The 26183-nt window shown below is 39.8% G+C and overlaps 1 protein-coding gene across 1 annotated transcript; it reads left to right on the top strand.

Annotated features, from left to right (window-relative positions):
* The first annotated feature begins 1231 nt into the window (after nucleotides 1-1231).
* Nucleotides 1232-25298, top strand: gabra5 (gamma-aminobutyric acid type A receptor subunit alpha5). Its single transcript, XM_071517592.1, has 9 exons — nucleotides 1232-1314; nucleotides 1594-1718; nucleotides 4208-4275; nucleotides 4996-5216; nucleotides 8676-8758; nucleotides 20373-20516; nucleotides 23573-23725; nucleotides 24056-24267; nucleotides 25008-25298. The coding sequence occupies exons 1-9, from the start codon at nucleotides 1232-1234 to the stop codon at nucleotides 25296-25298; spliced, it is 1380 nt and encodes a 459-aa protein (XP_071373693.1).
* Nucleotides 25299-26183: the final 885 nt, after the last annotated feature.

Raw genomic sequence — 26183 nt, 5'->3', positions numbered from 1 at the left:
CGTTGCATTATAGGCCAGCGTACAGTAAGATGTAGTGGGACGTGTGGGCATTGGAGGAGAAAAGGAGTACAGTGCCAGTGGTCTACCCAAGGTCTGCTAGAAAGGACCGAGCAGCCTACATTGGGATACTGTAGACTCGCAGATCGGCGGGCGGTGGTGATGAAAGCCGGGGGAAGAGAGGTATTCACACTTAACGTCCTATTGTTAGGGAATTAGACGGCTTGGTGATTTGATCCAGCGTGAGAGTGAGTCGTGAATGAAGTGGATGCAATGCAGGGTGCGTTCAGTCACAGCAAGACAAGGGGTATTTGCGAAGAGTCCAGCTGCGGTGCAGACAATATTGCGGGATTCGCTTTACAGTGAAGTGTGTGCTTGTAAAGGCTCTGGGATGGACGGGGTATAGATCCAGCCGCGTTACACACGTTTAAGGTTAGTAGGCTATTGGGTGGTGGAAAATACAGTACGGCTTCTGTTCTGTCATAAGTCATCAACTTATAGAGACCAACATGAACCAAATGTGAGGTATTGTAATGCAGTTTCTGTAAGTGGGAGAAGGGTGGGCTATAGGAGGGGGTCCAACAAAGAAAGGACACACTGTTTGGGACTGTAAAGATCTGAGAAGGAGAACTTGGCACTTGGTGTTATCAGCCTTTTTCTGTCTTGTTATTTACACTGGCACATTCTATGTTGCTAGGCTATAGGACAACTTTTCACATATGCTGTTTAATTTCCTTGCATGCAAAATACTGCATAGGGTATTCTGATACTGTCAGCACATTACTGGCTTTGTATGTCTTACTGTCATATGGTAGTGAACCCATATTTGAGCACCTGATAAAGGTTTACTGAACTGCAATAGACATACAGTTACCAGGGCAGAGGGCTAGTAGCAACACTACTCCCACTACTAGCTGCCAATTAATGCCCATAATAATAGCAGATTGTTTTTCCTGCAATTGTGCATTGCCTTACCTTGTTATGATTATTAATACTTATTACAAAGATTAATATTTGTTGTTGATCATTTTGTCATGTTGATAACTCTGAAACTAGTAGCTATTCGAAAGCCTACATTAAATAATTCTCACAGTGTACATGAAATCCCATTAATACTGCTTTCATTTTAGATATAAAGCAGCCATTCAATAATACATGCAAGAAAGGTGAATTGAGGCAATTTTAAAGGAATGAGCAGATATCATGAGTAAGTCTTGAATGTCTTGTTGTAGGAATGGGCGATGGAATGTGCTACAGCTTTGCAATGAGAAGTCTGTGGGTCTGTGTCTTGCTTGTGAGCATCACCTGCCGTCTGAGGTAAGGAACTAGCCTACTGTAACTTTGTCAGGACAGCATATTGGCACATTTTGGAAAATTGACCTGTTGGCAAAAGTAGGCTGCTATTGTAAAAAAATATTTTAATGATTTACAATTACTTTTGAATTGATATAGGTTATCTCTTATTTTTTGTGTGTTTCCTCTTTTAGTTTTTTAGTTTGCTTGTTTCCAAAAGTTTAAAAGCAGATATATATATATTTTTTTCAAGATATTATTTGAAAACAACAATGTGTGTAATAACATATTTTTTATACACAGCCTCTGCCAGGTTGCAACCGGAACTCCCAAAGAGGCAGAACTGAATGACAACATTACCATCTTCACACGCATCCTGGATGGACTGCTGGATGGCTATGACAACAGACTCCGCCCTGGACTGGGAGGTAGGCCCATAGACCTGTACCCATGTATAGACCTGAACACCTTTACCAGTTTGGATATGAGAAATACAGTATGAAAATGTAGTTGAATTCTCTTACCGAATACATGCCAGATACAGCTCTGTACTTCGAACATGGAAGAGAGGAAATGTATTGTTCAGCCTCTGTGTTGATAGCCCTGTATGAAAGATTACACCCCCAATCCACACAGAGAACAATGCTCTGCTCCGCAACGTCGCTCTTCTATTCATTCCAGAAAATGTGCCTGTATTCATACAGCCAGGCTGAAGTCTTTGACTAAGAGGCATGATCAACTGTTCAGACCTTGAGTATGAATCAATGTTACTATGAACACACACTGAAGCACAGCCTCCTGAGTGTGCTGTTGTGACCTTGAGAAAGCCATCGTTCCTTTCATAAAATAGCAGCTCCATTGTTCTCAGTGGGCGGAGGCCAAAGTAGGGGAGAACTTTTTCAATTTCCATCGTCAAATAGAAATAACAGGGAAGCCGAGCAGCACTGTGAAGACACTGACTCTGGTCAATAATCTATGGAGGAAAATACGTGTTTTCTAAGCATACTGCTCAGTAATTTCAGTATTGCAGCGTTTGTTTTCTGAAGGAGGACAGGGGTTTGGATCTTATGGAAAAATATGATAAAATAATTGTGAAGAGCAAATTCCACTCCCCCTTTTAAAAAGTTAAAAATTTGTATCAAGCTTGGCATGTGCTGTTCACACTTGGTCAATATTGCACTGGTTCTGCAGATGTTAGTCCCTATAGGGCTCTAGTGCCTGTAGCCAGGAGATCTGTTTTGATTGGTCCAGGGGTATTTATGTATCAAGGGTATTTAGGACATGCTGCATTCATCTGGAGAAGACCAAAGGACGCAAAATAAAATTGAAAAAAAAAAAAAATGAAAGCAGAATTAATTTTAATTAGCTAGCTACATAAATATAATCATGATTTGAAGTTGGCCAGCAAATAGTTCTGCCAGCTTAGATGACACAAGAAAATCAGTTTCTATTTTAGGGCCTTTATAAAGTTCCAGGATGTATGTATTGTGGTGGTATTGTTAAAAGATAAAGTTCTTGTTTTTTGAGCTCATGAGGATCTCTTTTGGAAGAAGACAAAGATTGTTGGAGCAGAGACTGACCGTCCCCTTGTTATCTCCACTCATTTCAACAATTTTTGTCTGATCCTAAACTCTTTGTGGATTTACTGGAAACAGTAGGAATGTCACAAATCTAAAAACAATTAACAGTGTGATACTGCCCAGCATCCAACCACTATGAAAAGGTACAAGAGGACTGTGTGCCCACATGTGTTTGGGCTCCTTGAAGTCTGTAAAGACAATTTCTCAAAATATTATTTATCTGTTTTTAAAATGTAGCTGGCACGTGATTCATAACAATTTGCTAAAATGCATCCAAGGTCATGTGAATGTCTTAAATTTAAGGATCAACATTTTTAATTTCAGTGTGCAATGGCAATACTGCTCATACTGAAACAAATTCCATAAAAGCTTGTCCACATGTGGTTGTTTCCTGAATAATGGTAATGTTTCTTTAGATGCTCTTAAATAAGCAATAGTGCATCAATCCATCCCTCTCTGTCATGGTGGGTTTCTATATGACAGACACACTGTAACACAGAAGGTAAACTCAGATTTTATTAATCTGAGTGAGAGAACAATCCCTCTCTATCTGTAATGGCACCAACAATGACTTAGTAGAATCTGAATGGACAGAATGGCTGTTCCCTTTTAACATTTCTAAATGGTAATTTGGCTGGTACACTTGACAGCTGCCATTAAATGCCTCATAATATTGTCCTGGAAATGAGCGTTGCTTTGGTGTATGAGACTCAGAAAGCTGAATCATTACTATTGCTGAACATGCACGTGGCAATTGTGTTAAACATTACAACTTCCTGAGCTTAATGGATTTGCCTCTTAACTGTCACAGCCATGTAATCCTCAGCCCCTTTCACCCGCTAGCTGGTGTTAACTAGACTAACCTCTGGATAAAACATGGAAACAACATCTGGACAACTGCCATCACTTCCAACCTTTTCTACAGAACAACATTAGCTAGCTACCAACCAAATATACCTGTCTGTCTGTCTGTCTGTCTGTCTGTCTGTCTGTCTGTCTGTCTGTCTGTCTGTGTTACCTCCCAATAGTCCAATCACAGAGCAGCCATGTTTCATATTTATCAACCAGAGTAGCTATCGGATACATGGTGCAAGTTGCGTTAGCTTACACAGAGCAAACCAAGTGCAGACCACACATTTTAAAACTTAGTAAGACCTTTGGTTTATTACGGTCATTTAATCCCATTAATGTCACAGGATGAAGTGTAACACCTGCATAAGGCCCTAATACTTAGAATAGATGATTATTATGAATATTAATGAATGCACTTGCTGTTGTGTGCCAGTCAAAACAAGGTGTTGTAAAGGCTCACGGTATTTTTCTTTCTATTCTTACAGAAAAGGTGACAGAGATCAAAACCAACATCTTTGTCACAAGCTTTGGTCCAGTCTCTGACACTGAAATGGTAAGGACTTCCTCTTATTGAGTTAACTTTTCAACACTGAAGGGATTAGCACATTTAAGGCAATATGAAATATTTTCATGCTACCATAAAAGTTAAGGATCTTCTCATGATGCCAGAGTGACAATGGAGACATTAATCACTGAAAGTAGAGGAGCCTGGGGTAGGTTGCAACATAGGTTTAACATGGCTAGCCATTTTTGTGCATAATACACCTCTTTCTGTGTCTGTAAACATTTGAAAGTCCCAACAAAAACACTGGGGTACAATATAATCTGTTAACAATGAAGTCTATGTGTTCAAAACAACCCTGCATCAGTAGTGTGTAACATGTGGAATGGCACAGAGTCAGTTAACATATTGTGAATTTATGTACTGAATATCTGTCCAAATACTTCTTGCATCCCTAAATTGGGGACTATATGTACAAAGGGCTGGAGTTCTTTACCTGTCCATTCAAGCTTGAACATGTTGTCAGATTGAAAGAGTTTGCACTTTAACCATTGTGTCATTTCACTTTCAAAGTATGGAGCTATTACATCAGTGTGCTGCTGTCCAAATACTTAAGGAACTCAGTTTATTTGTGTTTATACAACCAACCGCTGTTACAACCAGCCCCAGACTCCCTTACTGTAGGCAGATTACAATTCATGTTGTCAATGTTATCTGTGTCAAATGGCAAAATAATTTATGCTCCAATGGTGTCATTATTTTTTTCTGTAGGAATACACTATTGATGTGTTCTTCCGTCAAAGCTGGAAAGATGAAAGACTTCGCTTTAAAGGCCCAATGGAGATGCTCCCCCTGAATAATCTCCTGGCTAGTAACATCTGGACCCCTGACACCTTCTTTCTCAATGGGAAGAAATCCATCGCACATAATATGACTACACCTAACAAGCTACTAAGGCTTAAAGACGACGGGACTCTTCTTTATACCATGAGGTGAGCGCTCCCATGGCTCACTTTCAATTCTCTTCTCTATCAGAAATGAAAATTCTTTTTCATCCAGTCTCACAACTAATAAAATGTGTCATTACGAGAGCTCACTAGTGTTTTAGGTTTATATGCTGTATAATCCAATTAAAACAGGAGAAATTACTAAAACATCAATTGGCAAATGATAGCCTACTTCATTGGAAATGGCATTTAAGACCCCTGCTGTACTAACACATCCCACACACCCATACGGATCTGAGTGGTGCATTGATGCGTCATCTAAACTCATGTTGTCCTCATGTGGGTCATATGAACTTGAAAGCGCAACGTGTCCATGTTTGCCTCAGAAGGAGGGGTGGGGGGGTGGGGGGTGGGGGGGCTGTGTGTCTCCCTCCTCCTTAAGCCATGATCCCTCCATAGTCTCTCCACTATTAACCATGCTGTCAGAGCACAGAAACACTGACAGTGATGAAAACACTGCTCCTTATGAGCATCACCTATTCTCCTATTTACTGCTCTAACACTCAATTACAGTCCACATTTCTGATAATGTGATCATGATTTCAGTGATGTATAATCATACAAGCTGTTGTGGACAGGTGTAAAGTATGGCAAGCTGCTCTTGATATTCTTGGCAAATGCATTTCCTAAAGGTCACTGACAAATTGACAAGCGATTGGTATTATCTAGCCAAAGTGTTGTGGAACTAATCCACCATTTATTAGTATTTATAATGGCTTAAGAATCCTTTTTGAGGTTTAGAGCTATATCTAGTGCAATGCTTTGCTTTTAACTTATACATAAAAGTCCATATTGTAGAAAGATAGATAGTAGCCTAAATAGAAGCAGCTCATTTACATCCTGACATGGCTTTCATATAAATGCTCTGCCATCAGCGTAACTGGACAATAAACTCCAAATCAAATATTAACAAGGAAGTGAAAGGAAATGGATGTGGGCGCATGTCAAAAATGACTATTGATCGACTGACTTTAAAATTGCTACAAATCTACATTTGGTAACAGTACAAGCCATTAGAATGGTTTCACAATGGCCTCTTAATGCGTTTCTGTTCTGGGAACAAGGTTATTAGAGAAACATTTTATGCATGCATTACTCTCCTACAGTGGCTGTTCAAATAACAAGTACAGTGCCCTAGCTACTGTACCATGAAAATATCTCTCAGAGGAAAGACAGAGTTTTGATCCAAGCACTTCAGTGCATGCCTTACACTATACATCACTGTACTCTTTCAGTAATACACAAAGGAACACAAGAATTTCTTCCTAGATATAATCTAAAACACATACTGTACTTCAGGATTTAGTGCTAGAGAATCCTTGAAAATAATGATGGTAACAGTTGTAAGTATGCCTGAGATGTCTATGTCTGAAACAATATTTTTTGTTCTTGTGGGTAATTCATCTGCTAGCCTGCAAAGTATTGATAACAGATGACAGTCCTATTTGGCGATTATGATTTATTAAGGAGCCAGCACCCTATATGTTTGACTTCACTAATTAACGCCATTCAGCACTACCCATTTACTGTGGAGTCCCTTTGTGGGTATTAGTCATCCTCAGAAGCATGCCAGAGCTATGTAAGGCTCGACTCACACATTGATTATCTGGGTATATGGGCTTCTTGTTCTGCACGTTAGGAATGACACACTTTGTCAGTAATTGATCTCAAATAAACATTCATTAAGAGGACACCTTCTACTGAAAACATTGACAGTGCAATCAGCAGAGACAAATTACAATGGTTGGTGTTGTAACCAAATGGAGATACTTTGTAATGAAGACATTACAAACACACATTCATTTATGAATAAAAAATGAAGATAAACATTTGCTGTTGAGTAACTATGTGCCAATAACAGACCATTAGCTTAATTTATGGTATCAGTTCCTTATCATCGTAGCTCATACAACACACACAGGCACAGACACACAGACACCCACACACACAGGCATGTGCGCATGCACAAATACAGTCTCAATTCCACAGTTACACTTTGCTTAACAGTCCACTAGGGGGTGATGTATGACATTATACAGAAACCCAATGAATGGGGAAAAGCAATGACAAACTTTATAATAACTATACTATATAACTATACTAAACCACTTTTGATATAATGCTACAAATTCCAAATTAATCACAATCAAATTTCTGTTATGTTTATATTTTCATATTTGGCTAATACATCTCACCATTTACATGATGAGGGTAGTGTATTTTGATGGGGGGTGGGGGGGCATTCTCACTAAAACAGCTGACACAGCATATGGCCTTAAATATACTGAGATCCCAATTCTGTTATACATTAAAATCTTATTTGTGTTTTGCATTAGTATAATATGGTATTGGACATTATAGAGTAAATATTTAAATTTATTTTAATCAGAGTCACATTCAGTTTGACATGAGGGACATAACTGGGCATTTATCTGGATAGGCTTCATATGAGCTGTTCATATTCAGGATGACAATGACACCTATGATTATTATAAGTTTACCCAGCAGAGGGCAGCATTTGATAAGGCTGTGAGGACTGTACTGTTGTTACTAGACGCTAGAGCAGTGGTTCTCAACGTGGGGGTCCGGGGACCACCAGGGGTCCTTGAGGGCGTTCCAGGGGGTCCCCAGCAAATTGTTAAAAATTATTTTGTCATTTTAGAATGACTATTTTGATAATGGTTTCACTGTTATCTCTCTACCTACAGTACAGATAGTCATGGAATTCTGGACAAAATCATATCTGACAATAAAAACATTCTCAGATTTGGGTCTGAGAGACAAAATCTCATCAGATGGGAGTCTGTGGCTCTAATGTGGACTAAATTAGGGTCCTTGATATGCAAACGGTTGAGAACCACTGCGCTAGAGGAGCTCACTGGGTTTGCGCTGTTTACAACTGCTCTGTTTACAACTGCTCATTGTTACAGTAATGCTATAAAATGTTAACACAGCCTCTTTATAAGAGTGAGACAGAGAAATCACACTTGCATATGTGTGTGTGGGGGGAAAGAGGACAGGTATGGGGGATACAGCTAGAGGCATTTTCTTCTACTGCACATAGTGCTGTATGTGATTTCACAGCCAGGTGGCAGCCTCACTCCACTTATGAAATATTTCTCAAGCTCATCTTTACATCTATGTTAAACTTCTTTAATAGGTATCATCACTGGTCCCCCTGGTGGCCCAGTTGCTTATTGAACTGTGCTAGGAAAATCTCTTTTAACTCTACTTTTAACCCTCATTGATTTTTATAGGTTCATGGCTGAATACAAAATGAACCACAACTGGACACAATTGATTTATAATAAGTGGTTCTAGTAATTAGTGAAAATGGTGATGATGATGATGATGATGATGATGATGATGATGGCAGTGGTGATGGTGATGATAATGTCTCATCCAATCAATATTTATTCTGACTTGCATGATTTCCTCTTTCAGATTAACTATATCAGCAGAATGCCCCATGCAACTGGAGGATTTCCCAATGGATGCCCATGCTTGTCCGCTTAAGTTTGGAAGCTGTGAGTAAACACTTCTCTACGCAAATGCACAGAGTGCAGAATAACATTAAATAATGCAAGAACAGGTACAGTGTAAAAGTTTTATGTCCATAACCTAGACATCAATGACGCTTAAGCACTAAAAGCTTTACCACAGCAAACATTTCTAACAACACATGAGGTCACTAGTTAGGAAATTGGTACGCGGTGTTGATATGTTCAGTTTCAGTGTCTTTGTCCATTCAATGGATATAAGGATGGATGTACCTGGGTCCCTCTGACAGCCTGTGTCCCTCAGGTACAAAGCTATTGTTGTGGCTGTACAGGAGATGACCATGTAGACGCTGACACACTGCTCATGATTAAGTCATTAATCAATGTGTCAAGGCTATTCCCCTGCATCCTTCGCTGCCTCTTCAGCCACCTAAATGGAAAATATTTGAAACACAGATACACACACACATGCACTTGTCTGTGCATGGATAAAAACATGCACACTCACATACACACACACGCAAACCTACATTTAGCACCAAGGTAACCTATGATAATCCAGTTCTACGCCACATAGATGCACAGCCAACCACACTTGTGGCTTGCGCCCAGCTGTCCCCATGACTTGTAAGCTAGTTAGGCCGCCTCACACGGCTTCACTTGTACAAGAATATCTGGGGACCTCCTGTCATGCGAGCTTAAGATTAGCATTTGAGGTCTTCCCTGCAGCTGACGCAGGGAGGGTTATCTGGGGCCTGACTGTGGGCTCAGACGCACAGCTCTGCTGCACTGCTCTCTGTCATTACACTGAGCCACTCTCACGCCTGTTTCAGGCACCTCAGCCCCCAGCTGAGAACCGGGATGGGGATAATCAGAGCAACTAAGTGAGACGCCATTTGCTTGTATGCTTGATGCCAAGCTACTATCTGTTGACAATTAAGGTATCAGCCAGCCCAGGAAGACAGAAACTGCTTACCTAAGCAATTCTAATACACAAAACAGGTATATTTAAAGTACAGTAAGCAATGATTTTGATTTTTATTGTTGGTGATTGTGCACAGTTGTGTGAAAAGGTTCATACATTAGGTATGTATCTTTTGAATCTGTTTCTACACAGTAGGATGCAGGGCCTATGAATCATAGATGAATCCAGTGATCTATACCTCTATAACATAGTGTCACTGTCCAGTGTATCTCCAAAATGTCAACTTTTCATGAACTAAGAAAAATAGCCTTGTTTCAGCTTGACCACCATATATTTTTGTGTTTATCCAATTAACTTTGAAAGGATTTCAGAGTTGTAGAATTTTCTCAAACCATAGAAGAGCATATGAATCCTTGAACTGAAGTTAAAACATGAAAATCACCCAAATAGGTGTTAGAAGGTTCTCACATGACAACAACGAGATCTTGTAGACCATTCAGTGACCTTTGGGCCCTGTGGATGTGGGCACTGTCATCTTGGAAGCCCTCCTATCAGGACAGAAATACTTCTTCATAGGATGAAGGCGATCACTTAGAACTGTTTGTATTTCTCAGGATTTAGCGTTGACCTAGAGGTTAAGTGAGGTTAAACCACGGCAGGACAATGCGCCCCACATCATAACCTGCGTTCAATATACTTGTTATTCCTCATTTAGCCACATGTTGCATTCATTTAGGCAGCTACCTGTTGCTCCTTTGCTTTGGATTATATTTTCTTGTTCTCAGAGCATCTTTAAACCTGATAAACTGTGGAAGAATTTCTATTATTAGATTATTGTAAGAGCAGAAGTGGCATAGTGAACCGCATGATTCCCTTCAACAAAGACTGATAGACGCAACTTAAGCATATGAAGCATGTTTCTATACATGAAATCGTTTTTTAAAAGCAGATGTGACAGTGAATACAGTGTTGTTCTGTGCGGGTATAAGCTGTAAGTTACCGTGGTACAGTATATCCTGGTCGCTCTGACTCCATTAACCCTAGCTAATCCTTTGACCTAATGGACAGCACTCACCCCTGAGCTCAAGGCTTTCAAAGCTAGACCTGTCCTGTGCTGTTGTGTTAATCACTTCTCATGGACTGTACTGCCAGCCTCTTTTCCTGTCTCATGATGCTTTCACTATAGCTCCAGAGGGTTTGTGGAAACATTGTAGTAGTTTATTAAACATGCTCCCATATTGACTTTGGTACCAGAGATATAAACATTGCACAGTTGTATATCTGGTATCATGTTATGAATCCAATCAAGTATAGAATAGATCATTGATTTTCTGAACATCTTTAGAATAGACATCTTTCGTAGGACTGAAGTGTTTGAATGGCAAAAATGCATTGAAATGGCACACCAAAGGTTATTTATTGCTTTGATATTGTAATTAGATCAAGCTGTCAAATCACATAGCCAAGGGTTGGATTAGTTCTTCTTTGTAGTTGTTTTATTCCCACGTTTACATTTGACTGTAATCTTTGGCAATTTGCCCATACTTAGCTCCTTGGATTTCATATGGCTGACAGGAAAAAGCCGCGGGTGATTTGGAGACATTTTTCAACAGATCACTATTTACTCCCACCTCTTTGTTTTCTCCCTCTTTCTATCTCTATCTTTTAAATTGTCTATCTCTGCTTTGTTACTTTGCTCATGTTCTCTCTTGCCCTGATTTAATCTCTCTGACCCTCTCCACTGTGATTTTCTTTCTCTCTCTCTCTCTCTCTCTCTCTCTCTCTCTGCCCTCTCCACCTTCACCACCTCAGTCCCTTTCCCCTTTCTCTTTCTCCTCTCGCTTTGTGCTGTGCTTCAATTTCTTGCCCTCTTGCTGTCACTTTCTTCAGACCTCAGCAGCTTAAGTCTTGCTAGTGAGTTTGAAAAATGACAAACCAAATAAGATTGTTTATTTGTTTGCTTTTTATCATTACTTTACCTGCTCTTTTATGAAATTTAAAACTGCAGCCTGGATTTGATTGTACTTTAGTGAACACTGAACATGAATTCCTAACTTCTGATTAAGTATATACACAAATACTTCAGTTCTTAAGCAGCAATAATTTTGAATGGACTTTACCAGAGTACTATTGTATGTTTACTCCTATTTTTACGTTTCCGTTCTTCATCCACCTCTGCTCATGAAAGCAAATATACCAACATTTAACTAAAGTACAACAAGTCTACTGTACATGGAAGCCTGCTGGTCTGCTTGTAGGACTTCTTTGTCTTTTGTGGCTACGCTGGCCATATTTATGTTTGGGTCATATCTTTAGAGATCTACGAGACCTCAATACAGTTCTCTCATTCATGCAGTAGTTTAAAATAATAGTTTGCATCTTACAAATGAATAGAAAAAGCCTGCCTCAATTAAATGACCTGAAATGCAAATAGAGAGCAAAATGAGAATTGTCTCATTTCCAGGCAGTTTGTTGGCTCAATAAGTCTAATAGCTTACTTTCTCTTTTAGATCACATCCCGGTTATTCTGTTTTTAAAGTGTGTCCCTAGCTGAAATTATGGGAATAGGACATTATTTATTTGGCTGTATTTCCTACATTTTTGTTAGCCCATATCTCCCTTTGCATTTAATGGTGAACTGAAACTTGGGAGGGAATGTAAGGCATAACTCAGCATTCCCAACATCTGGTGCAGAGACAGCTTTAACTATTCATTGAGAATTGTTCTGAAATAGCCTATGGGAGAATGGAAGAAATTACAAAAATGGAGCACAGCAGCAGAAAGAGTTGAAATGGCAAGTATGCAAGTGCCCATAATCACTTTGGCTTGTAAACCAACATGTACTGAGTGGCTCTAAACAAAGGATCACACATTTGGATCTTTTAGACACTTTCATCTCGCTCTGTACAACATCTAGACTCAGCGAAAACCTAACCAACCCAGACTACTGAATAGGAGGATGTTTGGAAGAGAGCTCCACTTATATGGGTCACTTCATCTATTCATAACATTACTATAAGTACAAGGTCCACTTGGTAATGCTCTTTCAGTGGCTAGTCATGCTGTAAATTCACTCCCAGTGCTATTGATAGAGATAAGTATTGACACCCTGTCACCCACATCTTCACAATTATGGTTAGACTTGGAGTTTATTTCACTTCAGGACCACTTTTTACAGTCAGTAATCTAAACTATGCTATTCTATGGCTTTGACGTCACAAGCCTGCCTGTCAGCTAAAGGTCACGTATGAAACATAACTTCTTTTTATTAGTAGAAATACTGTAGTATTTAACCGCAGCTACAAAGGACTGTACCAGGGACGCATTGGAAATCAGGGATTCTACCTAAATGTCAATGACTAAACATCATTACAGGAAAGAGCATATTTCCGATATATAGAGCAATGAATTCTCATGCAGATCACAGTCACTGTATGTAAACTCCTCCTGTGTCTCTGTAGCTATGATTCCACCTCATTTGATTTGAAATAATACTTTTGTAAGGTTGGGCTGAAGTCTTAGCACAGGGAACAATGGGTGTTTTAATCCTAGTGATAGGGCAGTGGGTTTTAAGGGCAGGCTGGAAACGAATGGTGTGGGTGTTAATCAGTGCACACAGATTTAATGGAGGTTATATTTAAGACAAACAAAAGGGAACATCAATTACCCTCCTGCTTTTGTGCTGAGAGAAAGAGACAGAGAGAGAGAGAGAGAGCGATGATGGGACTGTGGATGCCAGAGTGAAATCATATTGACCCAGTCTTGAATGATCACTGTCAAGGAAATTATACGCTACGCTTGATTAGATGACTTTTATTTTTATTGATACACACTTTTTTATATAGCAATAATTCTTAAGAGGGCACTCTTTATTTTGTGTATATACACATATATGTTCTTCTTGCTATATATATATAAGAATTAAAACAGGAGAAAACAAGACTGATCATGAACTACATCTTGGTTACCACAAGGTTGGCATAGTAACCAATAAAGCTTGTCTAGCAGTGCTTTATGGGAATTATCAACACAGTTGGAACGCGTCTTTGACCAATCAGATGGCTTAGCTGAAACTACCGGTTATATAATCAGCATTTTCTCTAAGCTAACTGCTGTTAATGTAGCACTGTGACTAAATATGTGTCTGTGATTTTGTACACAGGTCTGTTTTATAATGAGATGAGTCTCTGGAGCATCATTAGCGTTTTGCTCACCATGTCATGATAATAATAAGGCAGATTTGGATGGGACTTTTCAAAGGCAGATTTAGATAGCCTACCCCTTCCTTGCTTTGCACAGGTTTGACAAAATTCACTTTCAGTTCAGTAATAAAAAACGTAAGTAATTGATTGATGATTTACGTGTGAGCATTAGCTGATGGGTTGTTTAATTGTGAGCTGATTACATTTGATGACACCGGAACAGCTGTTTTGTTTTGTTTGTTTTATTTGCGCCTACGTATAGATTATTACACCTCTCTCAAATAATCTGTCATCAGCTACATGATGAGTTTAAATGGTGTATATTGTTGAAATGAGTTTCTAGTAAAGAAGTGGATTCAGGGAAATGTCAGCATGGTTACACTACAAAAGGTTTGGCTCTATAGTAAACAGAGCATTTACATTTTCTTGGAAAAGTGAAGAGGATGCCACAGCTAGGGACAGAGACATGCATTTTTATATGACACTCCTGCCCTCACTTTTTTTCTGGACTTAGAAAACCATAAGACTGTCACTGCAGGTAGTCTTTATGCAGTTTAATTAGGTAGTAAAGTAATAAGTATAACTTTGTAACATATTTTGTCACTGTCTGGTGAAAATCTCCAAAATGTCAACTTTTCAGGAAATCAAACAGCCAGTCTTGTTTTAGCTTGACCCCCATGCATTTTGTAGTTTATCCAATGGTTTTTGGTTTTCATAAGCCCAATTATCTTAACTGATAGAGGAGCATGTAATCCTTCAATTGAAGTAAAAAAAAATGAAAATCACCAAAATTGTAGTTACAAGGTTTTCATACAACGACAGAAATATACATATATTGTATAATGTATATTAACCAACTAATTTCTCCTGGAGATATTTGGCTCATTTGTGAACCCACCATCACAAACACCCTCAAATGGGACAAGAGCATGACCTGCTTGATAAGGAGGCCCAACAGAGGATGTTCTCAATGTGGCAACTGAGAAAGCTCAATGTCTCACAACCAATCCACATCTGATTTTATAGATTTACAATCAAAAAACATCATACATCACATCTGTTACAGCACTACTGTACCTTCTCGTGCTCCAAGGACAAAACTTCACCACATTCTCTGCATTGCTGACCAGGTCATTGTCTGTAGCCTATTCCTTCCTACTGTTAATATTTATTACCATGGTATTTATTATTACCCAAGCAGTATGCACATAAAGTTGCACCAGTTACAGTGTCTGTACAATCCTGTGCATCCTCAGACTTGGCAGACTGACATTTTTGAGCCACAGGATGTTCAGGATGTTCTCCAGTGCTTGTAATTTATTCAATGTATTTCATTCTTTTCAGTATAACTACCTCATGGTGCACACTGGACACTCTATAGCTGAAACCAGACTGGATGACATGCTGCTTGAATGCAGAATATTGAGTACATACTATTGAATATATGTAGGATGTTATGTATAGTCTACTGTCTGTTGTACAGTATGTATTGCACTGTACTAACCAGTGCTGTACATTTATTGTACTGGTCCATTAAAGTAATTCTGATTTGATTTCTACTATGCAGTACTTGTACTATGGTACTATGCAGTGGTTCAGTCATTTCAATCTATTGTACTAAAATTAGAAATAGCATTGAGCAATGTGAGCCTATTTATTTTATTACTCTACCACTACCTCTCTAAATTCTTTTCCCAGCTCAAGTCCTGCTATTTTGAAGGTTTAAGAAAAGAGAACAGTTTGTTGGTCTCATTACTGTTGACCCCTGAACTGATTCTCTTGCATGTGTAAAAGCCAGCTGACACCTTCCCACAATCCAATTAGGTCTAGTCTCAACAGCCAAACTGATTTACCACCGGTGCAGTTCTAGCCTCCCATGACAGTGTTTTACTTAAAAAAAAGTGCTCTGTAGTCTCTATTGCTTCTTCAGACTGATTTCGTGAGCTAAATGACTTAAATTACCCACAGTAAAAGAAGCATTTTCTTCAGCGTTCAGGATTGAACTTTTTTGTTGAGGTTGAACAATGAACCTCTCATGTCTTCACATGCAATCAATTGAAAATGGCTCCACTGTGAACTGTTTATGTGTCCTTACTGTAGGTACCTGATAATGGCTGGTTTAGATTGAGAAATGAAAATGTAAGGTGTAGGAATCTCTTTCTTGTTTTGGTTCTGCAAAGAAATAAAATGCAGTGGTTCTAAATCTCACACTGAAACATCTTGAAACATAACATCCATCATGTTATAAATTTATATAAAACAAATACCTGGTTTCACCTAGATGCATTATTTATTAGAAATGACGGTGCATCAATGTTGGAGGACTCATTCCGTAGCAACACGTTTTAGAAAGATTGCAAGGCTTTTGATGGCTAGCTAGTCCCATAGACAAGGCTACTATACGTGGGCCTTTGAATCATTTTGAGTTGATAAATTAATACAATCAACAGAATAGACCCTCATCTTCAGACCCTCAATCTCTCAGATAAAATGGCAATAAAATGGTTCCTTGCAGAACCTTCATCCTAAAGAACTGTCTTATAAACTAAAGCGTTCCTCAAACTCAAAAGAAGTTGCTCCTGCATATTGAGAAGGGACAGTTGAGGTGGCTGGAGCAAAAAAATGGATGGACGGATAGATAGAAGGATGGATGGATAGAAACAAAAAAAAAATCCAAGCAAAAACTATGCCCTTTTTCAAGAACCGTATATCTGAGCATAAGAATGGGAATTAAACCTACATTTAGTAGTACTGTACTTTGTACTTTACACACACACACACACACACACACACACACACACCAAACACATGTATAGGCATATACAGTCAATGTAATACATGACAGAGATATTGAGGATGTCTTATGAAACTAAAAATGTTTTAATTTTTATGGGTGATAACAGGAATTGAACCTTAACATGTTTATTTTACTTGAATAACTAGTGACCCGCTTGAAGAGAAGTGTGCTATCAATCCATGCTTCAATAGCTCAATTAGTAAAATGAATTTGTCACCTCCATTTTCATAATTTGAGCTGTAAACCATATTGAAATCTATCAGGCCTCCAAGATATTCATCTTCTTTCTTACCCACATATTCATTCTTACCATCAACTGTTAACCAATCCAAATTTTGATACACCAATATATACCAATTCTGATATTCTATACTTTTAGAATTACAGGGTAATCTGGAGGAGGATGAGAAGGAAGAACGAGGAGCAGTGAGAAACAGATGATTTCAATGTGAGAATTGCTGGCTGTCATTTTTAATGGCATGAGGGAGTTTATGTGGTAAAATTGTTGTTCGGAGAAACTTGCAAAACTACCATGTTCTACCATTTGATTTATATACAGTATATACTGTATATATCAATATATATGTTCTCTGAATACCCACTGGACTCCTGAAATACATCATTGTTACTGTCTATCTTAATATTCTCTCAGTTATTGTCAGCTCATTCTTATTCAAAAGACTAGTCTAGACTAATCATGAATCTATTTTCAAACTTCCATGTCTGTCTCTAAGGTATTAGATACATTTGTTTACAATCAATTAACTGACTAAATGAGCAGCAATGATTTATTTGAAAAATTCTAATGTGGTTTCTGCTCTAAATGTAGCACAGAGACTGCTTTACTTATTGTTACAAATTACCTTCTAGCAGTGGAAGCTGGTGAATTATCCTTTCCAGTTCTGCTTGGCCTTAGTACGGCTTTTGACAGAGTTGATCATAACATCTAAATTGATCATCTTAGAGACTTTGTTGGGATGTAGACACTGCTCTCAGTTGGTTTATATCAAAGATAGACAGTTCTCTGTTGGCATGGGTCATTTTATATCTACCTGAGCATAATTAAGCTGTGGAGTTCCCCAAGGTTCCATTCTGGGCCCTGTTGTGTTCTCTATATATATGTTCCCACTTGGTCATATAATTCATAGACCCGATATTGCTTTCCATTGCCTTGCTGATGATACACAGCTGTAAAACCAAGTGATACAAGTAACCTTGATTCCCTGAAAGACTAGCTGGCTTCTAGTTGATTTTAGACAACAACTGAAAACAAATTTTTATAAACTTGCTATTATTAATATGATAATTTTTTATAGTCCAATGTAATCATTCTCTTTCTGTTTCTTTTTTTTCTTTATGATTGCATTTTCTGTATTTCTTTTGTGCTTCTGTTGTATGGCACTTTGTAACTTTGTTTTGACAAGTGCTATACAAATAAAACTATTATTATCATTATTACTATGCAAAAATTTGGATGGAACTGATAATTTAACAGCACACCTCACATTTCATCATTCACATCACATAATGTCTGTGAATATTTCTTGTCATACTTGCCATACAATCTATACAGACTACATGTCATGCAGCCTTTCTGAGGAATATAATGTATTAAAGGCCTGCCCAGGCAATGCAGCGGTACAAAGATTTGACTGAGACAATGCAGGGTGTCTTTGATACGATAATCCACAGACTGGGTGACTGGGGTCAGTCTAAATTGCTGTGAAGTCATCTAACACCACAGTTGTTGGATTAATGCAATACTGTTAGATTGGATACTGCACTGAAGAACGATTGAGAGAGGGAGAGAGGGAGAGGGAGAGAGAGAGAGAGAGGGAGAGAGAGACACAGGGAGAGATTGAATGCATCAGTGTGTGGGGGTGGGGAGGGGGACTGTGAGCAAGGGAGACTGGACTGCATTTTTGCAGGGTTTGCTTGTTTTGAAAATGAACTTGTGCCTGAAAGACTGTGTGTGTGTGTGTGTGTGTGTGTGTGTGTGTGTGTGTGTGTACAGAGTGTGGGAGAGATCAGCGTATGAAAGGGAAAATGGTGAAGTGAATCTTGCTTCTGTGTTTTCTCTAAGGTAACAGGATGACTAAGCATGGCCATCGATTGTGCTTTATACTGATCGCCACTGCTGGTTGTGACTCAACTTCTCTGCTGAATGCAATTGTCAAGTATAATCTATCATGGCAATCTCTAAAAGCAGATTTTGAAACTGGAAAGTGCTTCCTGTTGTGCTAACATTCACTAATAACATAATAATATTAGTAACATTTTTTGTGGTACAGTCAAACTGCTTACACCAGCTCCAAATACAAGCTGTTATCTTAATAGTGACACCAAGTTAATCTCTGTGCAATGAAGGAAAGTGGGTGAAGGGTCAAGGCTTGTAGGAGTATCATAGCCACTAAAGCCACACCACATTTCTTGGGTAGCAACATCTTGGAAATTTACAAATGGAATGAACATCACCACATAAACTGATGTTGAGGCCTTGAGTCCATGGAAATTATATACCAGATTTGACCGAGACATTTCCCCCCTAGATCCACAGGCAAACCCTAGACAACTTTTGATCAGAGGAACATTTTACAAGGCATTTTGGAGCTCTTTAAGACACCAATATACAGTATATGGACACAACTACAAGGAGACTCCTTCCAATCTATCGCCTTAAACTTTGTTCAGTCAAATCACATACCAGAAATAAAACGCTTTGCAATTCTATCTAATCACAATAATGAATATTTGAATAGGTGAGGCTCCTTAAGCATGTGTACAAAACACTAAAAGGCCCCAACTTCTAAAATCTGTATTAATTATGCTATTTTGGTTAGTGGCTTGTTAAATTATGTAGGATTAAAAAACATGACAGCAAAATAACTGAACTAAGTGAGTCTATCTGTTAAACAACAAATCCATTTAAGGTTTTTTTTATGCTGTCAAAAGTTAGAGGGGTGGGCAAATGTGGCAGAGCAGGCCATTAACCAGAAAGGTAGCATTAAAAATGTGTCTGGACCCCTGAGCTGTATTGAAATTGAAAACCGCTGCTTTCAAATAACATGTGAAACACAAACATGGTGTACTAAACATGCACTGAATCAGGGATGAGGGTTGATGGGGCATGCTTGTGTGTGTGTGTGTGTGTGTGTGTGGGGGGGGGGGGGGGGGGTTGTCTATTCATTGCTTGATCTAGTGATTTCATAGTATTCCATATTTGATAATCACTTCTACAGGATTACCTCTTTCTGGTAAATACACAGGAATGAGTACAGTTAAGGAAAAAGCATAATGATCACAACAGTCATGGTCCATGCTTTACAAGTTCAATGGTTCCACGCTTCATGTGCTACTGTATCTATATAATGTACATCTACATATTGGGACATATGATTTATAGATGATGTCCCACTCTTATTCTTGCCTCTCTCTCACAATCTCTCTCTCTACCTGTCTATCTCTCTCTCTCATTTCTCTCTCCCTCTTGCACTCCCTCACTCTGTTTGGCCTTAAATCAACTGCGTCTGAGGGGATTAATGAAGTTGAATTGAATTGAGTAATCGCAGGCCTGTGGTATACTTCCTGATACCACATTAAGGAAAATTGTGTTTTGTAACACTCTGATAGAGTACTTATCATAAACACTGTTATGTTCCAGCTGATATAAAAATGCTCAAAGCTCAAGTGTGTGCATCTTCTTCTTTGTTTCCTTAGATGCTTATCCAGTGTCAGAGGTGGTCTACACGTGGACTCAGGGAGCAGCCAAGTCAGTAGTGGTGGCAGAGGAGGGTTCACGGCTCAATCAGTATCATCTGATTGGTCAGACTGCCGGGACGGAGGACATCTACACCAGCCGAGGTACAGTGAAGCGAGAGTGAACTGCCCCCTAACCAGAGATGACCAGGATGTTACGGATAACCTTCATCTTCATGGCCATCTCCGTCTTAGCCAGCATTCATTGTGCCTCTTCCCTCCATTTTCTTATATCACTCAGTTATTTCCTTTCATACAGCACCAACCACCAATGCCTTCAGGCAGGACCAGAGATGTTAAGTTCCTGCTTCAACCCTATAATTCAGCTCTGTGTTATTACACTGTGTGTCACCCAAAGCTGTTGTGAGAAGAAAATGTTTTCAAATCAAGCTGGATAGAGACAATGAATGAATCACAAGGATTTGAGAATGCCTCCCACACATAGCCAGCTGTCTCTAGGGCTGCCAAGGGAAGAGAGGAAAAAAAATCACTTATCCGTGGTCTGAGCCATTGGGTCTGTAGGGTTAATCCGTATGCAGGCCCATCAGTTGTGCTTTTACTGAGTGACGTCACAGCGCAGGGATTGGCTGCTGCGACGGAGACACGTGGGGGCCGAGCTGCATCTGCTTAATTCTGTTATGTAAAGAGGTATGATAATACATTTTTGCTGCCTGTTAGTAGTGAGGTTATTACAGGGTGGAGTTTTCCCTTATCCGTAATGTATATGCAGGAGGTTACTTTAACCCATATCTGGTGAGGGGAGATGGTGTTTACATTGGATAATGTATTAGGACTAAACATTTACAGTTAAGTATGCCACGGTGCCTTTTAAGCGCGATCAGCAGGAGTAAATCCAACAGTGCGCTGGTGATGGAGCTGCTGGAGGAAGACCCCTCTGTCAAGCCGCCCTTCACCCGCTCAAAACGGTCATCAAGTTCAGATTAAGACTCAGTTTGCCATATTTCTCTGTACACAATCAACTCTTTACCTACCCCCCACACTCCTCCTCCACCCCACCCCCTCACCCCGCATTGTTCAGACCAGTTTATGAGGGAAGACACGGAGAGCCTGGCCTTAATTAGCATAGCTAATCTGAGGTACAAACCCTCTTTAACAAGTCAAGAATAGCTCAGCAAAGTGCTCACAGAGGGTGGACGTGGCCTTTCACCTCACAGGTTAAGCTGAAGAGAATGAAAATGCAGACACGGTTTTACACTTGCTGAATTGAATGCAGACTGTAATGGGCAACTGTGGAAATATACATCAGTGCTCCCACATCAAAATAGCATGCTGCATTCTTATCATACCAGATCTTTACAGATTACTTTAACACTACATTTGCATTTTCCCTCAATGCTGATGTTTATGTAGCCTTCTCCTCCTGTCCAACTCAACCATGAAAACCTATAGCTCAGGAAGAAATTAGGAGTCATGTTCTGTACTCACCAGTTGACCAACATAGCTGCATTGTTTTCTGCTATGAATGGCAGTTCCCCATAGACACTCCAAAAACCAAGCAGTAAAATCCACCAAAACCGCATTTTCATGCCTTTGAGATTTCCATCCAGTTCCAAGCATAGAAGGCAGTCAATTCTGAGTGGGGTTCCCCCAGTCGTCCCACCACAGAGCAGGGCTGCTGGCTGGCAGTCATTGGAGCGTAAGGAGTACAGGTGTCCTTTTCATTAAGGACATGGTGCTTGTCCCTGCACAGCGCAGACCATCCAAACTTTCCTCCGGTCCTCCTCAGCCCCGCTCTACTTCAGTCATCTGTGCACCTGCCTGTAATCACCGTTGATCTGGGTCTGTTCTGGAGTTCTTCCTGAGGAAGGATGTATGTCCCCAATCAAGTGTGGCCTGGCCTGACAGAATGGGATAGACTGTTGCAGAGAGACACGCACACACACACACACACACACACACACACACACACACAGAGAGAGAGAGAGAGAGAGAGAGGGAGAGATACAGGATGCAGATTGTGACAAGGGATTAGTGAGACAGAAAAATCCGATTTTGCCAGGAGAAAGCAGCAGTCATCTGTGGATTTTCTATAGTTTATCAGACTCCATGGCTCGACAGGATTTTTGAGAAAAAAAAGCTTCAAATGCAATCTTCAGTCAGTTGGATATGATGATTTTCCCACCATCTCTTTTTCAATAATTTATCTCATACTTTCACATTAATGTCTGTACCTTTTCCTGAGGGTTGTCAGGTCAAGTCAAGTTTATTTGTGTAGCCCTTAATCACAGTTACAGTCTCAAAGAGCTTCACAACACCCACATTATGAAACAATTAATAAAAACAATAAATGAAAACAACACCCTCCCCAACCTTAAACCCTCAATGGGAACAAGGAAAAAAAACATGGAAGAAACATTGGGAAGGGCCACACAGAGAGGATCCTCCTTCCAGGACGGTCAGGTGTGCAGTCATTCCAAACAGAAGATTACATGTTGCTAACAAAATGGAACATAAACAAAAGACACAGAATAAACACAGTAAGAGTGCTTGGATGAATGTACAGATCTGGTGCGGGGCATCAACATTAATTGTCAGTAATTGTCACTAAATACTCAGAGGTCATATTGTTGTGGAAGATGCAATGCGTTCTTTCTAATAGATCCACCAATCCTCAAATACCAATATAGATTTCGAGACAATCTAAGAGTGTTATGGTCAACCGTATCAAAAGCTGCACTCAGGTCAAGTAGTTGTAGCAATGAGGTTGCATCAAAATCAATAACAGGCAGGTGATCATTGCAATCTTTGACCACTTTTGTGAGTGTGGTTTTAGTAGAAAGAAAAGATCTAAAACCCAATTGAAACGGTTCAAAAAAATTGTTATTGGACGGTTAATCAGTAAGTTGGCTGGCTGCAATCCTTTCAAGTATTTTGGAAAAAAGAGCAGGTTTGAGATCAATCTATGGTTCTTAAGCACTTATGGATCAAGGTTTGGTTTTTGAGTAGCGGCACCAAGAAACCCCAAATGAACTATCCAAGGAGGGGACAGCACACATCGCATACTCCACCACCCATCCCCTACACCCCATCCCATCCAATATTACTGTATTTTGTCTTTTTCATAATTTGTAATTAGAGTGAAACTAGAGTGTCACACATTAAGCAATGCCGCCTCCTCTCTGTTCTGCTGTATTCTACAGGTCAATACACCGTGATGATGGCTCACTTCTACCTGAAGAGGAAGATTGGTTATTTTGTCATCCAAACTTACATGCCTTGCTTCATGACCGTAATCCTATCCCAGGTTTCCTTTTGGCTCAACCGGGAGTCTGTGCCAGCACGAACTGTCTTTGGTGAGTTTGAATTGCACAGACTCTTACACTAGCCAGTAAAATAACTTGTTTTGGGGAGTATTCATACTGTATTAGTAAGGCAACACCAATGAGCCTATGTAGGAATATGCTTGCCACATATTTGCAGTGTTTTCTACCTGGTACACAAATTCCTCTTAATTTTGTGCATAATACATCAATATTTTGTATCCATGCCATGATTGAGACACAACTTGGTGTTGCTGCAATATGTTCTGTCAAATAATGCTCTAAATGTGTCCTCCCCTTTTTGCAACTTAAGCTGCTCATCAGAGCCTGAAGTGAAATTGACCCAGTTTACTGCTCCACCAGGTGTGACCACAGTGCTGACCATGACCACTCTCAGCATCAGTGCTCGAAACTCCCTGCCCAAAGTGGCTTACGCTACTGCCATGGACTGGTTCATCGCAGTGTGCTACGCCTTCGTCTTCTCTGCCCTCATTGAGTTTGCCACAGTCAACTACTTCACCAAGAGGAGCTGGGCCTGGGACGGGAAAAAGGCAATGGAGGCCCAACAGCCCAAGGTGTGTGTGTGTGTGTGTGTGTGTGTCTTGTAAAACAGTTCCTTATGTACAGCTGAGTATATAGCATCTCATGAAACAGTTTGCCATAAACTGTAAACTGTAAAAGGAACTATATCAAAGTTAGCCATGAAGTGTAAAGACAACATGACTAACTAGCATCAACCTCCTCAGATGTGATACGGCCAGTTCATCAATAGCATTTTTGATGATGGAGTAGCAAATAAACTGTCCCAAATGGCCTCCACTTTCTCTTGCTCCCACCTCTCCATTTCTCCCCTCGTCTCCTCCAAGTTGCTTGCTGGTAGGAGAGGACTGACAGTGAGGGAGAGGAGGAAAAGGATGAGGAATGAAAATATTTTGAGACACACCCCTTGAGTTAGGGCGAGTCCATGTCACACATTATAATAAAGTGAGAGATGAATCAGGCATGCTGTAGCACTATAAAAGAGGCAGATCAATAGATTCACAGCTCAACCTGCCGGTGTCATGGCACAGTGCCAATTCATTATCGCCAGAGAACATTGATCCCCACCTTCAGTGTTCACTGGCCAGGTTTTATCTTTCTCTTTGTGTGTGTGTGTGTTTGCGCGCGCGCGCATGTGTGGGTGCGTGTGTGTGTGTGTGTGTGTGTGTGCCTGTTATAAACGACCTGTTTCATAATGTGGTGTGAATCTACAGTGCATTTTTCTGTTCAGACTTGTGTGTGTATGCTCAATAAATGAATTTCTTTTGCTCCACAGAAAAAGGACCCTTTGGCTCTGTCTAAGAAGCCAAACAACACCTGTTCAGCTGGAGTGAATTACACAACCAACATTACTAAAGATGCGTCCATCTCCACTATTTCAAACAGCACGGCTGTTCAGCTCAAGCCCTCTGAAACCAAGGCCCCAGACCCCAAAAAGACTTACAACAGCGTGAGCAAGATTGACAAGATGTCCAGGATAGTGTTCCCGGTGCTGTTTGGAACCTTCAACCTGGTGTACTGGGCCACGTATCTCAATAGGGAACCAGTGATCAAAGGAGCCGTGTAACCTCCATAAGAGGGTCATCCATCCTCCTGACTACCACTTCAGGATTTGATAACTGGAACGCAAGCCAAAACAATGCCAAGCACTTAGTCCTTATTTGTATCATTGATTAGTGGAGTTTTTTTCGTTCTTATTTCATTGCATTACATTGCATGTCCATAGCGATAGAAAAATATTGCCATGTTTGCCTTGACTTTGTACTTGTATGATAATCTACTATTTTCCTTACTGATGGTTTCATTTATCTCATACTACAGTAGAACTCCGATCACTGATTAGTTTCTGCCACAAATTCTGACATTTAGCATTTGGCATTTATATTTTCTCCTTGAGTCCAGATGGTGTTGAGAAGTGCAGCAAGGCCAAATGCTATGCAAAACAACATTTTTACTGTGTTATTACTCCTAAAACCGGCTTTTACCTTTGAAACTCTTGCTTTGTACAAATGGGCCAGAAGTCTGAGTCCGACATGCGAGGCTGGGCCCGGGCACATGGAACTTTGCTTCCTCGTTAAAAGCAGAAGAATAGCCATGCTAAATGTGTTGCCTTCAGAGTGTGATAACTCATTATGAATGCACTGAAATCTCCTGCAATTACTTTTTCAAAACCAGTGTTACAATTGTCATTACATATTGTTTTATCTGTTTATGTAGAGGATTAAAAGGGGACAGACTTCAAGCTAAAGTGATAGTGGCAGCTTATGTTTTCAGGTTACCATGTTGAGAACTCTGTATGTATGGTTGTAGTTTAGGACACGTGTATATATGCCCTGCTTTTAGAAAAGCACCATTAAGCCAGTAAGGTTAGCTTCTATGTTATGCATATACAGCAAAATAATGTAACTCTTTGTAACTCTTGTCTAGTGCTTAATTGACTGGATATTGAGAA

This window comes from Centroberyx affinis, unplaced genomic scaffold (assembly GCF_046629955.1).
Source record: "Centroberyx affinis isolate AG114_WGS23_722 - 3 ecotype Tasmania unplaced genomic scaffold, CSIRO-AGI_Caff_v1 ptg000503l_1, whole genome shotgun sequence".
NCBI classification, from domain to species: Eukaryota; Metazoa; Chordata; class Actinopteri; order Beryciformes; family Berycidae; genus Centroberyx; species Centroberyx affinis.
This window is presented reverse-complemented; position numbering and strand designations above follow the sequence as displayed.